This window comes from Copidosoma floridanum, unplaced genomic scaffold, assembly GCF_036245765.1.
Source record: "Copidosoma floridanum isolate Cflo_tuat_1 unplaced genomic scaffold, Cflo_Japanese_pri ptg000013l, whole genome shotgun sequence".
Classification (NCBI taxonomy): domain Eukaryota; kingdom Metazoa; phylum Arthropoda; class Insecta; order Hymenoptera; family Encyrtidae; genus Copidosoma; species Copidosoma floridanum.
In genome coordinates, this window is record NW_028321890.1 from 9,674,545 (window position 1) to 9,689,235 (window position 14,691).

At 32.5% G+C, this 14,691-nt stretch overlaps 1 protein-coding gene across 5 annotated transcripts in view; it reads right to left on the reverse strand.

Annotated features, from left to right (window-relative positions):
- Nucleotides 1-708: 708 nt before the first annotated feature.
- Nucleotides 709-14,691, reverse strand: part of LOC111643479 (uncharacterized) — a 41,210-nt gene continuing 27,227 nt past the window's right edge. For 4 of the 5 annotated variants that reach the window (XM_089591305.1, XM_089591306.1, XM_089591307.1 and 1 more), the window contains one exon: nucleotides 709-1,928. In XM_089591305.1, coding sequence (XP_089447431.1) covers nucleotides 780-1,928 — 1,149 coding nt within the window. In that variant the 3' untranslated portion in view covers nucleotides 709-779. The remainder of the gene's footprint in view (nucleotides 1,929-14,691) is intronic. The other variant, XR_016292952.1, reaches the window with a different exon arrangement.

The window sequence follows — 14,691 nt, forward strand, 5'->3', positions numbered from 1 at the left end:
ATGAATTAGATGACATTACACTTGCACAATTTGTTTTAACACATAACAAAAATAAAAGAGGACAATAGATTGAAAGAAAAGAATCGAGAGTTATCAGATATAGAAATTAATGACATGGGTAACGATTTTGACGATTATAAAAGAGAAATGGTCACTCTGCATATACCATTTCAAAATGAGGACGATGATATTTTGCATGGATTGAAAGTTATTGAAATTTATAATGAAAATGAAGATCTGATTCTAAATAAGCGGAAAGAATTCGAATCAAATTTAGATGTTAATAAAACATCCAATAGGAATGTTGTCAACCGAAAAGCTTATTCCACCTGTCTACGTGGCCTCGTAACTATTACTAAATATAGTTTGTTTTGGTGTTGTATAAGAAAAAAAAAAAAAAAATTTAGTCACAATGACTGATTGCATCTAACAAAAAGTAATAAAATTTGACTTGGGCTTGATTAATAAATTTAATAAAAAAATAAATAAATACAAGTTAAATATTACAAATAAAATTTATTTTGTAGTCAGCTGCTTTATTCTAAACTATAATTAAGAAAAAAAAGTTATCTTCAAAAACATAAATTTAATTTTATCAGTTTTTTTATTTTGTATAATTTTTCTTAAAATTAATTATTCTTGATTTTCTTACATTGCTAGTGACATATTACTTAAATATGATTTTACAGTATCTACAAGTTGCTTGGTTTGCATGTATAAATAATTAATTCAATGATTAAAAAAACTTAGATAATAAAAGTAACATAACCGATTAACACTTAAATTCGTTTTTCTTTTAACATTAGAGAATATATTAATGATTGAAATTTGTATGAAGTGCTACATGGATATTTTGAATATAATTTAAATGCGTTCTTCAATTCTCTCACGTCAACTGATTGAGAAATTGCTTCTATATTTGCAAGATTTACAGCCCATTGACTGAAACTAGGGCAAAATTGTTTAGCTTTTGTCCAAAATTCAACGTAATTAGTATCGACACCATCTTCATAAAAACGCAAAAATGGCTCGTTCTTACAAATGTACATGCCTATAGCATCAAAAGAATCTGTGGGAGCAGTACGATTGATAAATTTATTTAATTCACGAAACATACGTCTATCATTTTCAAAATATTTTCCATGATGCTTGGGGGAGAAAAAATTGCATGCCAAATATAAAGGAGTGATAGTTTCAAGAGCAGTATCTAAAAAACAATTACCAAAAGTTGAATCCGTGAAAACGTGATGATTATTAATAAGCTGAAAAAGTTCTTGAACTGCATCGGAAAGCTTTAAACGTTTTGATTTTAAAGTATCTTGTAAGTTATTTATGATGGTTAAGAACTCTTGCAACACAGGAGTTGCTGAAACAGTAGTATTAACTTCGACTCCTCTCAAGCGATCAATCACATAATTAAAACGTGTGGAAGTACAATAAGAAGAGTTTTTATACTTAAAGTATTCTGGGACGAGAATAGTGCCATCGTGAATGAAGTATATAACATTAACATCAAATACATTTTTGGCTCTACTTATACTCGCATACAAAAAATTTATGAGTTTGTTTTCAGCCTGTTCTACTTCCTCATGATGTGAAAACAACAAAAACGAGGATTCGCCATTCAATGCATTTAAAACTGATAAAAATAGGAGTCCAGAATCACTAACATCAGTAAAAACGTCTACAACGTTGCAATGCTCTTTCTGTTTGTTATAAAGGTACGCCTGCTCAAAAGATTTTTTCAATATATTACCTTTAAGATCATCTGTTTTCGGTAAAATATAATTTTCGTCGAATGCCTTACAAATATTAACAATACTCGGAGCTCGAACTTTATCTAGATCCATGTTGTTTGCCAGGATGAAGTTTAATAAATGTACATGTTTCTCATCTGTGGAAACTCCCGTCGCTGTATTACTTTGAACCTGTTAAAAAAAAGGCACCAATCAAACACAGATCATTATGAATACACGAATTATTGTTTGCTAATGATAAAGTTAAAAAACTGCATTGAAAATAAAGGCAAAAGTTATGAAATGCATATTGTACGTATAAGAAAAGACATGAGTGGATATATATATATATATATATATATATATATAATGTTTCTATGTAACACCATTTGATTGTTCCGGGTGCCCTCTATGCTACCTCTGCATGTGTGGAGGTCAGGGTACTATAGATCATAAACACGACCAATAATCGGCCCTAACTAATTTTTTTATACAACTAACCCATGACCTCTATCTCGACTAATTATATCACAACTTATTATTATTATTATTATTATTATTGTTATTATTATTATTATTATTGTTGTTATTATTATTATTATTATTATTATTATTATTATTATTATTATTATTACTACAACCAAGAACTTTTTTTTTAACACAAACTGTAAAATAAAACGACACAGTTATAATTTTGCTTTTAATTATTCATTTTGAATCGGTCGAACGAATAAGTCACACGATTTGTCTTCTAACTAAGGTTCTCACTTTAGGTAATGATCAACATTTCTGCTTTATCGCAAGATTAATTTGATTTTATAGCTTTGTAACATTGTTTGTTCAATAAATAGCTATTTTACCGAAAAAAGAAGAAAAGACACACATTTTTGACACTTCAAACACTAAATCAAGCTCTAACTCGGGAAAATTGATAAACAGTCTGAGACAAACAGTGACAAACCAGGTGTTTGGTTAATAATGTGTGATCTGATTTTTTGTTTTTCTTCTTCATATTATAATTAGTTTTAAACAGAATAAAATGGAGCTTGATTTTGGTGAGATGCATAGTAATTGAAACTGATCAATTCAGCCGTTTTTGTCAAATCGCAAAAAACTGCCATTTTGAGCCATTTTTTCGAAATTCAATAACTCGCATTCTGTACAATATTTAGAGCTGAAATTTTAACACAAGACCTACATATTATATCCCTTATCATACCCACAAAATTTTAGCTGAATCGGTTTTAAACTTTTCGCGAACCGCAGAAAAAACCGAAAAAAGGTTCTCTCGACAAATGGCTATAAAAAAGTTGTTAGCTAACATAGGTGCATTTTTCAAACGTATTTCGCTTCGTTTATATTTACTCTACAAGTACCTAAAATTCCATTCATTTTTACCAATTAGAAGAATCTTGAAAATTAATTGCAAAAAAAAGCACATTTCGTTTTGAACGCGCTTGAGCAAAACATGCATACAGAAAGTTGGCGAGACCTCCAGCGGCGGCTAATCAGGCCGCTGATTCCACTGACCAGAGAGCAAAAAGCCGTTTTTTGTAATCAATTTTCAAGATTCTTTTAATTGGTAAAAATGAACGGAATTTTAGGTACTTGTAGAGTAAATTTAAACGAAGCGAAATACGTTTGAAAAATGCACCTATGTTAGCTAGGACCTTTTTTCGGTTTTTGCTGCTGTTCACGAAAAGTTTAAACTATTCAGCTAAAATTGTGTGGGTATGATAAGGGATATAATATATATGTCTTGTGTTAAAATTTTAGCTCTAAATATTGTACAGAATGCGAGTCATTGAATTTCGAAAAAATGGCTCAAAATGGCAGTTTTTTGCGGTTTGTGAAAAACGGCGGAACCGATCTGATTCCAACGCGGCTCATTTTGTTCGTCTTAAAATTGCATATCTTTTTTATGCAGCACTTTTTATGTACGATCCTTCGGTTTTCTTCTAGACGCGTAAAACATGTTTCGTCCATTTTTGCCATTTTTTGGGACTCTTGCTGACATTTGTACTTATTAAATTCTGTTTCAATTTGTTATAATACATTAAAACTACTACCTTATGTTTTTTCGAGATAGTCAAAATTTTCTGGGCTGAAAAATCAATTCCACCATATTATAACGTATCATTTCCGAACAGAGCCATATACCTACTGTACCACGAATTGGAACGGACCATGCACTACATAAACGGACAGCTGCTGCACTTTATAGATAGTACTGCTACTGTACAGATGCCCGGTAGTATGATGCCTGATAGTGTGATAAGTTTTCGATAATATGTATCGATAATTATAGGAGTTATATTATCGATAGCATAAAATATCGGGCTAAAATTTATCGATATAAATGGTTCGAAAATTTATGAATCAACTAATGAACAAAGTTTTTTTATTTATATTTTTTATAACACATAAGTTTTTGACAATAACTACCGAACAAACAAACTGTTACGTCAATACTAATTAACACTTTTTTTCAAATATATTATTGATCGAATACATTATTTTATATGAAGAATTTTCGGAGGTATTCCAATCAATTATAGACAAAAAGTGAAAAAATAAAAGCTGCTGAAAATGTTCAGGTGTCAGCCTGGTCTTTCTGTCTATCAAAATTTCACCAGATATGGAAAACATTTTTTTAGATGGAACTGAGGTTGCTAAAATCGTTAGATACTTGAAACCCAAATCTGCTAATTCTTTCAAAACTGAAGAGGATCAATGTCTTGTGGTAAAACTAGTTGGTGTAAATGATATGGGAATTCCTCCGACATCTTCATTTGGTTCGATGTAGCAAGATTACTTGGGAGATCTTCCACGTATTACTGATCGTGGTAAGACTAAAAATCTGAAGTATTGAACTCCTTTCAACGGTATCTGACTGATTGTCTAGAATCACTGATTTCGAATTATTAAGCTGCTGAGAAATTTCATTGATTGCATTAGCGCAAGCTAAGCGATCTTTAAAATGAATTTGTTTGAACCTTGGGTCCAAAGTAGTAGCTTGAGTAATAAGCGATATATTTTCTATGTATTTAAATTTATGTAGAAACTGTTGCATTAAAAGCTTTTTAATTTTAATAAGGTTTGCGTTGCCATTTCCTTTCTATTTTTATTAGTTTCACATGTTTTCATGACGGGCATGGCTAAACTACCGGCAGCATATTTTTTTCCAGAAAATAATCATCTTTAAAAGGTCTCAACAGATCAATAAATTTACGAATTACTTGCAGTTCGATTCATGTAACTTCACCTTATTATCTAAAATTGTCATTTGTCAATTTTTTAACTTTGGCTTTTCTACATACTTTGATTTCAGACTTTATACTATCTTATCTCTTGCTTATATATAGTTGACTATAGTAATTTTATCCGCTAATAATATTATAGAGCAGATACGTCTCAACTAGCAAGAAACCAACAACAATTGTGCTCTGGATATACACTATTGAATAAACGCAATTTAAAAACGCTAAAATGATCAAAAGTTTTATTGACCCTCAGTAATTCTCGAACATTCAAGTAAAAGATCCCCATGTATGGTAAGCGCTTGGCATGACCGTAACATCCAGTGAATTTGGTATGTTACGAGCCATGATTACCTGTCGTGAACAAGCAAATTTTCATCATCAAAATGGCAGAAGGTGACTAAAACACCAATTGGTTTGTCCAGATTTTTCTGTCAAAGCTAAAAAAGTTACACAGCACGGACAGCCTCCGCATTGTTTGTGTGTTTTTCTTAGATAAAGTTTTGTATTTCCTACTGATTCGCGTCTCTGCAAAGTATCTCGTGTCTACCACTTTTGACTCTTAACCAGAAACATTGTGTACGGTTTTTTTGTGAACCTACATATTGCATATACGTCAACTAAGTTATGATTTTCAATTACTCTATGCATGACCATCATGACACTTAATTTCGCAAATGTGCGTAAAAATACTTGTTCTTGATGAATATTGGTCGAAACTAGCTCCTAAGATAAATTTTGGAGATCGGAAAGTTTTTTATTGGAGACTATTAACTTATCATTTTATACGTTTTTCAATGCATTTAAACTGCTAGGGGGTCTAAGTCGCCGATTGAGGTAAGAGGTCGTGGTCACGGTGGCGCAGCGGTAGAGTTGCAGTTTCGTCAATCTCTGAATTTAAGCAGCAGTTGATGCGGATGGTACCTTGATGGATAATTGTTCGAGTCTTGCCGATTTGCCTGTGCTGTTAATTTTCGGGGATCGATTAACGGTTTTTTTAATGCTTTGTCAATATTCTCATAGGTGTGGTTGAGTTGGTCTTTATGTTTATACGTGTTTACACCCACTCATTAAAATTTACTATAACACGACTTACAGTTTTTCTCACTGAATTTTAATTTTTAGGTAGGTTTTTTTTTCAATATCCTAACATTTTTCAAAAATTTTTGTCTACATAAGCGAGACAAAGAGGGTTACGTCCTATAAAAGCTTATGTTAATCACATGATTTTCATTTGTACAATTCTTTTTAAAATGACCTATTACAAATATGGAAAAAATTTATATAAGTTACTGTGATCTCTGCATCCTATTATTACTTCCGAACCTCCTTAATTAGGTATAAATTCAATATTGTTTGAATTTTTTTCGAAATCTTTGTATTGATTCTAATATTGTTTCATAATAGAAGAGTTATTTTTACGATTTTTTATAAGAGTATGTGAACGGTGAAAAATTTGTCTCACTAATTTCTCTAATTTAAATCATTTTTATGAGTCAATGGTTGAATATATTTTAACTCATTAACGTACCATTTACCATACTAGTTTGCATTATTATGTCTTTTTATGAACGAATCAACTCTAAATATCACAAATAATAGTTACTCACTAATTAAGTAATTATCAAAATCCAATTTTTTTATTGCACGAAAACCTTAGAAATGATTTGCAAATCATTTGTATCTTTATTCAACAATTATTTAATTTGCTGTTACAAAAAAAATTATGTATAACATTTATTTATGAAATAACCAGATCATGAGTTGACTGAGGTTTGAGATCACAGCTTATTTTCAAAGACAGTTTAGAAATTATAAGCTTCCTAGTTGCTACGAGTATAACATATGGCACCTCGCATGGCACTCTTGAAAAAATATCCATATTTGGCGTTTTGAGAGGCAATTTATCACAAAGCTTATATGTAGCTGCGGCAATGACTCAATTGATAACATTCAAAAATAAACAATAAATCTGTGCAACCTTCCAAAACGCACCTATACTCCGCCACGGGCGATTCGGTCAATTTTCTTAGTGCCTCCAATTGCATTCTCATAGTGATCAATCACATTGCTTATGACACTCTAGCTATGTAACATAATCAAATAAGCGAATTGCTGTTTTATTGAACCTTACATAATTTACTAAATATCATGATCGTATTTCTTTCAACACACGGTAAAAAATAGAAAATCAGGTAATGTACTATTTGTCTGCCATTTAATTTTTCGTTTTTCTCCTTAAGTATATACAGAATAGGTTATATAATATAACAGTAGAAGGGATATAATTCACATCACTTCCGGGAATTATAAGATTAAATAAAAAAACTAGTTATTTACTATAAAAATTATGATCCTAAACAAAGTCCTAATGCATTTCTAGTAACAGCTGGTTGAAAATACAATTTTTCGCCCTCGAGTGGTTTTGGGAGGCTGGTACTTCCTCGGGCGAAAAAGCAGTTTCCCGGAACTCGTTCGAAAAGTCTCCTTTACGAACCTCGTTACGGACCTCGCCTTCGGCTCGGGCCGCAAACCTCTCGGTTCGCAAACAGAGACTTTTCAAACTCGTAGGAAAACTACCATTTCTCCCTATCGGACGCAAAGTGAGGGCCGAAAGTACTTTTCATGCATGCGTCATGGGCCCAAAGTGGAACTTTTCTGCCCTAGGGCGGAAAAATACTTTTCTGCCCGCCGGGCGCAAAGTAATCATAATTCTTTGTACACCACAATTCATACTTTTTCTGTACTAGTGTGCATAAAATGGTCTTTTTTCACATTATTTGAAGTGTCAAAAATCAAATTTCTCACACTGCACATGAAAATAGTGTGCAAAACATATAAGTATCAGTTTTTCAAAGTTATATAATAATGTGAAATAGTATAATTTTGAATTATTTTAATTCTATAATGAGTTTTTAGAATTAAATTATTAAATTTGAATGAAATCATATTTATATACAATTTTTGAAGAATAAAAATGGATTTTTTTTTTAAGAACGAACAGTTTATGTTTAGTAGTCGCGGGGCAAAATTCTATAAGTTTTCGAAATTAAATTGTAAAATTTGGATGAAATTATATTCATATACAAATTTTGAAGAATAAAAATGGATTTTTTTTTTTTAAGAACGAACAATTTATGTGTTGTAGTCGAGGGGCGAAATTCTATAAGTTTTCGAAATTAAATTATCAAATTTGAATGAAATAATATTTATATACAATTTTTGAAGGATAAAAATGGATTTTTTTTTTTAAGAACGAACAATTTATGTTTTGTATTCGGGGGGAGAAATTCTATAAGTTTTCGAAATTAAATTGTAAAATTTGGATGAAATCATATTTATATACAATTTTTGAAGAATGAAAATGGATTTTTTTTTTTTTTAAGAACGAAAAATTTATGTTTTGTAGTCGGGGGGCGAAATTCTATAAGTTTTCGAAATTAAATTGTGAAATTTTGATGAAATCATATTTATATAAAATTTTTGAAGAATGAAAATGGATTTTTTTTTTTTTTAAGAACGAACAATTTATGTTTTGTAGTCGGGCGGCGAAATTCTATAAGTTTTCGAAATTAAATTGTAAAATTTGGATGAAATCATATTTATATACAATTTTTGAAGAATGAAAATGGATTTTTTTTTTTTTTAAGAACGAACAATTTATGTTTTTTAGTCGGGGGTGCTTCGCCCCCCTACCCCCCCAACCGGGGGCTTCGCCCCCTGGATCCCTACCAGGGGCTGCCGCCCCTGGACCCCGCACAACCTGTCTCACGAAACATACCTTTATTCCCCTTAATTAAAAGCAATTTAATGCTACCATCTTTGAAGTCAGCACACTTATATTTGAAAAAAATGTATGCATATATATATCAACTCAATATCGAATATTAGTAACTCTGTTACCGTCGAGACTGAAGACTATTTAATACTACTAGTGCCAGTATACACATACATACCGCTACATTGGCAGGCAGATCGTAAATTTTATACTATAGACTCTAAAAAAAGCATGGTTTTTGGCAATGGACATAACGCAAAGCAGCAATATCGGCAGCCTAGGCTGCGTTCAGACACAACGGCAACATCAATCTGCACGCAATCTATTTGAATGCACGGGTGCGAGGGAGAAAGCGAACGATCCGTCATCTCTTCGCCCTCTCTCTCTCGCACTCGCGCATTCAAATGGATTGTAAAAAGTATTGGCATTGCGTCTGTACGCAGCCTTACAACATATATCTACTGGAGTTAGCATATATATGGCAATGCTTGCATACTAATTTGAGGTTTATAAACTTTAATTAATTTTTCAGCCCTCGGGTGATTTTGGGAGGCTGGTACTTCCTCGGGCAAAAAAGCAATTTTCCGATACTCGTTCGAAAAGTCTCCTTTACGAACCTCGTTACGGACCTCGCCTTCGGCTCGGGCCGCAAACCTCTCGGTTCGCAAACAAAGACTTTTCAAACTCGTAGGAAAACTACCATTTTTATTATACATGTAGAGTTGATAACCTCACTTTGCACCCTTAAGGAGAAAAATAATATACGCTACTCGAGCGCAAGCCTTTGCACCCTTGGGCGAACTTTGCGCCCTTCGACTACTTTGGGCCCTAGGGCGCAAAGTACTTTTCTGCCCACGGGCCCAAAGTATTCGGTGGGCGCAAAGTTCGCCCGCGGGCGCAAAGTGACACTTTGCGCTCTAGTGGCGTAATGTACTATTACTATTTTTTGTTACTTTGGTTGTTTTCGGTTTGCATTATTCACATTTGCTGCATCAACAACGAACCAAAAATAAAGAGTTCTTTGGGACATTTGGAACAACATTTTTTAAATTACTTTTCAATAGTACTGATACTGTTTAAGTAATAAACGATAGTTTTGTATTTACATTTTCGATAAATTATTTCTTAGCGATGAGTATAGTATATGACCAGGGGTAATCGGGCTCTTTTCTAGAGACGGCAATAAATGAAATAAAGTAAGTTTCATTTGATGGATTTTGATCTGCGGAAACCAACGATGTCTTTAAATTTATCCTGAATCGGTCAAAATCTTGAGACATTTCCACTCAAAGTTGTACCTTTTAGCATGAGCTCATACGGCAGTTCATTAATAAATCATATGTCCAGGCATTTTTTAACTAACAATAATAAACCTGAGCAGGCATATTATGATATACTTGTAGAAAAATTTTTGTTCTTTCTAATTTTGTCTTGCAAAATGCTGATAATGGGTCATTTTTAAAAGATATTTAACAAGAAAGATAGTTAAAATGTGTTTCATGTTTATAAGACTGACGTTCGTCTATCTGATATGTTGTTATATTCAAGCACTCGAGTTTTTAATAATGAACGGTATCAAATGTAGTTTCACCTAAATTGTTATTCAGCAAAAATAAAGAATTTTATTACTTAAGAGTAAATAAATAATTAATAGCAACAAACTATTTATATATTCAATAATTTATGTTATTTTTTACATGTGTTTTAATAATACTAGTATAATACCGACATTGCTGTGTACGCAACACATTTTTTTTTTTTTTTTTTTTAATAACTACCTACTTGCATAGTTATTTATTTGGAAGCTATATTAAGTCCTTAAAGGCTTTTATAGCTATAGTAATATTACAAGTACAATTACATTTTAATTAACAATAGGTTGTGGTACTGTGGGTTGAAACTAATCCTTAAGGAGATTTGGGAGTATCATTCAGAGAGGTGAGGAACGGGGAGTCCTCCCTGCCCGCGCATTTTGACTCCCTTTACCACGCACCTCCTCTTGCACTCTACAAAATTCAAACTGTACGAATGTAACTGCTTATATTTTTGAAAAGTGCCTGGCAAGGCCTGATTTTTTTGTCGAGCATCTTATTTTTGTACCAAGGAATCTATGAAAACCTTTTTTTTTTATTCCAACACATTTAGAATGTACATTGATTCCAATTAAAAGGCAAACTTAACCTTGCTCTCATAAGAGACCGTGTTAAACTGTCAATATTTTATAATTTTTTTTTTGAAAATTTCCCCTGGTGAAAAATCTGAAAAAATTCATGTGCACTCCTAAAATACATTTTTTTTGGCACGTTTCTCTATTTTGAACTTTACTCCCAAATCTCCTTAATCTTCTGTCGGTGTCATGGATTAAATTTCAGTGAAAACCATTAGAAAAAATCTGAATGCACCAGGAATCGAACCCACGACCCTTTTGAGCTGCGTTGTTTCAATGACTAGCACACTAACCAACTGAGCCACCAATGAGCTCATGCAACTCGTAAGCAGTAGTACAGCTTTGCATGTATCAATATATATGAATAATTGTAACCGAGTACGTAAACAAATTGTGAAAAGGTGCTATCTTGACTCAAGTAGTGTCAAGTTGGTCAAAATTTGTAAGCAAAGAATTGCTCGATTTATGTTAAAATTCTATTATTTAGAAAATCTATTGAAATTTTTTCAAATTATTTTATCAATTTAAGAGGTAAAAACTTTAAGAAATTCAATGGGATGAGTTGTATCATACAGTACGTAAGCATTACCATAAGATTTTTAATATTCGTGTTACTTAATATCTATCATTTCTCTGGTGGAGATTATTTTTATGGATGCTACAAACTGTAAAAAAGTTGACCCACTCTACGTAATAAAATTATTAGCATGACTATTGTTAATGTCACTTGGAAATATGTCAGTGTTTCTTAATTCTTCTTGTACATTGCACCATTCAAAGAGAAAATTTTGCTTAGATTGAAATCGCTTAGAAACTATGACACTGAAGTTCGGAACGTTCCGGGAACGAAATTTGATAACTAAATTAATCACTTTAAAACAGAGCGAAAATGTAACAGAACAACTAAAAGTAGCATAAGACACTGCCAATCATATATATAAGTCGTGAAAATGATAATTTTCCATAATTATACCCGAACCAAAAAATATCATATGTGTGCCTATGCTAACTTCCAACTCATTCCAACTTCTGAATTTCATAACTCGAAATCCAGAACGAAGGCCCCGCCAAAAATGATACACATTGTTTATTATTACATAAACAACGTATAAAAATTTTAATATCAGAAAAAAAACGAAGGGGCGAGTAAGTTTTCAGCGATTTTCCACCTCACGCGTATATCGAGAACGGCCAAAGTGCGGCTTCTGGATTTCATAACTCGAAATCCAGAACGAAGGCCCCGCCAAAAATGATTCACAATGTTTATTATACATTTGGAGAGGCAAGTGATGACACAATGCGTGACGCTTTGGAATACATTATGTTGCGTGAACTTAACATAAAATGTTCTTTACGATTTTATGGTGGCATTCGTGTCAATGCTCAGGACTATGTTGCCTATGCCTTCTGCAAAGACCCTGAGCATGACATGAATTTTAGGTTCTACACTGAAAAAAAATTTTATCGGAATACGGTCAATGTTGTCAATGCAAGCATTAATAAAGATTTTCAGACATTTAGGCACACGATCAGTCTGAAGATAATAAAACCAATACGTCGTCAACGAAGAAATGAAATGAAAAAAGAATTGAGAGTCAAATCAGCCATCTCAGTGCAATAAGATATTATAAACAATATCGACCGAGAATTGGCATGGGATGATCACATGCAAAATTTAGTACGCTTACCAACACTTCATAAAATGTCTTCAGAAGACAGGTGTGGTAATCATTTGAAACTAGAATCGCGAGATATGGCAGATCTTATGCAGTTATGGATATCTGAACAAGAATTAGATGATAATTTTTTTAAATATGTGTCATTGCCTCTATCTGTAATTTTATTTACACGAGAAGACTTGGAAATAGTTATGAAAGAAAAGAAAAGAAACAGAATAATACATTTTGATGCGACAGGCTCCATTGGCAGATTACCAAAAGGTTTTGAAAGCAAAAGACTACTATATTATATAGCAGTCATACGATTGGAATATGAAGTTCTTGAAGTATTTCGCATGTTTACAGCTAAACATGGTATTGTGTCAATTAGCAACTGCTTAAATCGATACAAGTATTTTGTTATGGATTATCACAAATGGCCAGTGTTCAAAGCAGTCGTAGTAGATTGGTCTTGGCCTTCCATTCATTCTATATCACTAGTGTAGAATGAAATGCCGATAGAAGAATATATGAAGCTTATGTATGCATATTGTGAGAACCCCAACAACTTCTCTGAGGTGATATTATTATCTTGAAAATATGTTTTGCACACTTTTCACATATAGTATCAAGAGCTATTGAAAAACGATACAAAAAACTGAAAGCCCATAAAATAATTTTAGATGCTGTTGCGTTATTATGTTTGTCACGCGATTTAAAAAAATTTGATGAAAATTTTGAACATCTGTGCATTATTTTGTTAACAAAATGCGCAGAAAATTGCAATGAAAGTTTTCAGGTCCTTTGTAAGTTCATTGAGGGGAATAAATGTGATATAGAGGATGCTGAAGAACTACGCACTGAGAAAGAGTACGAAGATGTAGAAGATGAGCAGGAAGACGATGTTTCGTATAAAAGAAAACCAGTAAGTCTATGTACGAACAGTCACCGTTTTATCATCGCTACAATAAAATAATGGCAAAAATCGAGATAAAGCTAGAAGACAACGAACGTGACGTCGATGATGACGATATAAATAATCCATATTATTGTCCAGAATTTTTAACTCACTTACTAACGCTTTGGATACCTTATGCTCCGATGTGGAGTGCTCTTGATCTTGATCTTGTAGATCCAAAAATTTCTCGCGTGACGAACGCTTACGTTGAAAGCACTCATAAAGTAAATAAAACCAGAGTTGTTGAAAATACGAAAAATATATCATTAAATGACTGTGTGAGGTTGATAAAAAATCATAGGAAAGACATACTAAACCGATTACATTTAAATATTGACTTAAAGGGAAGTATAACCGACAAAAAACCTCGTTATTCTAAAATGATACCAAATCCAACGCTCAAAGAGGAGTGGAAGAAAGAAAAAAAAAAATAACCGCAGCGAAGGTCATGTGAGGGGAGCGCAAATTATCAAATACTGAAAAAAAGTTGCCGAAAGCATTGAAACTGACACTCTCGGTAATACTGATAACTTGCAAGGTTCTCAAAACCAAGATGTCGAGGTCTCCAGTGCAGATAGACTTTTTAATCTTATTTGCGCAAATAAAATTCAAGATAAAAAAGGGAAAAAATAAGCAATTAGTGAAACAATTATTGATCCAAAAGCACCATGTCATAAATTAGATGAAATGGTGAAACAACATCAAGTTACAGCTGTCGAAGACAAAAAAAACAAGAAAGCTGCACCTCATGCAGCGGCAAGTGGTTGTGAATCAATGAAGACAGCTATAAGTGATAAAGAAAAAAATGCAAGGAATTATAAGTTGAGACTTGAAGAGAAATTGAATGGTAGAAAACGCAAGACCAAACGGTCTAAAAAAATTCCGGCTAAAAACTTGAAAAATAATGAAAGTTACTCATCTGATAGTAGTGCGCCCAGCACTGATAGTGAAATCTATGAGACATTAACATGTCATAAAACAAAGCGCAATAAAGAAGTATGTGAAACCAAGGCATCTGTAGACGTTGATTTAACATCGTCTGAGATCATAGCAACTAAAACTCATGGATTTCCAATCAATTGGGTTCCAATGGATTGTTAAACAGCGTAAAGTACTACAGTAACTGTTTAACTA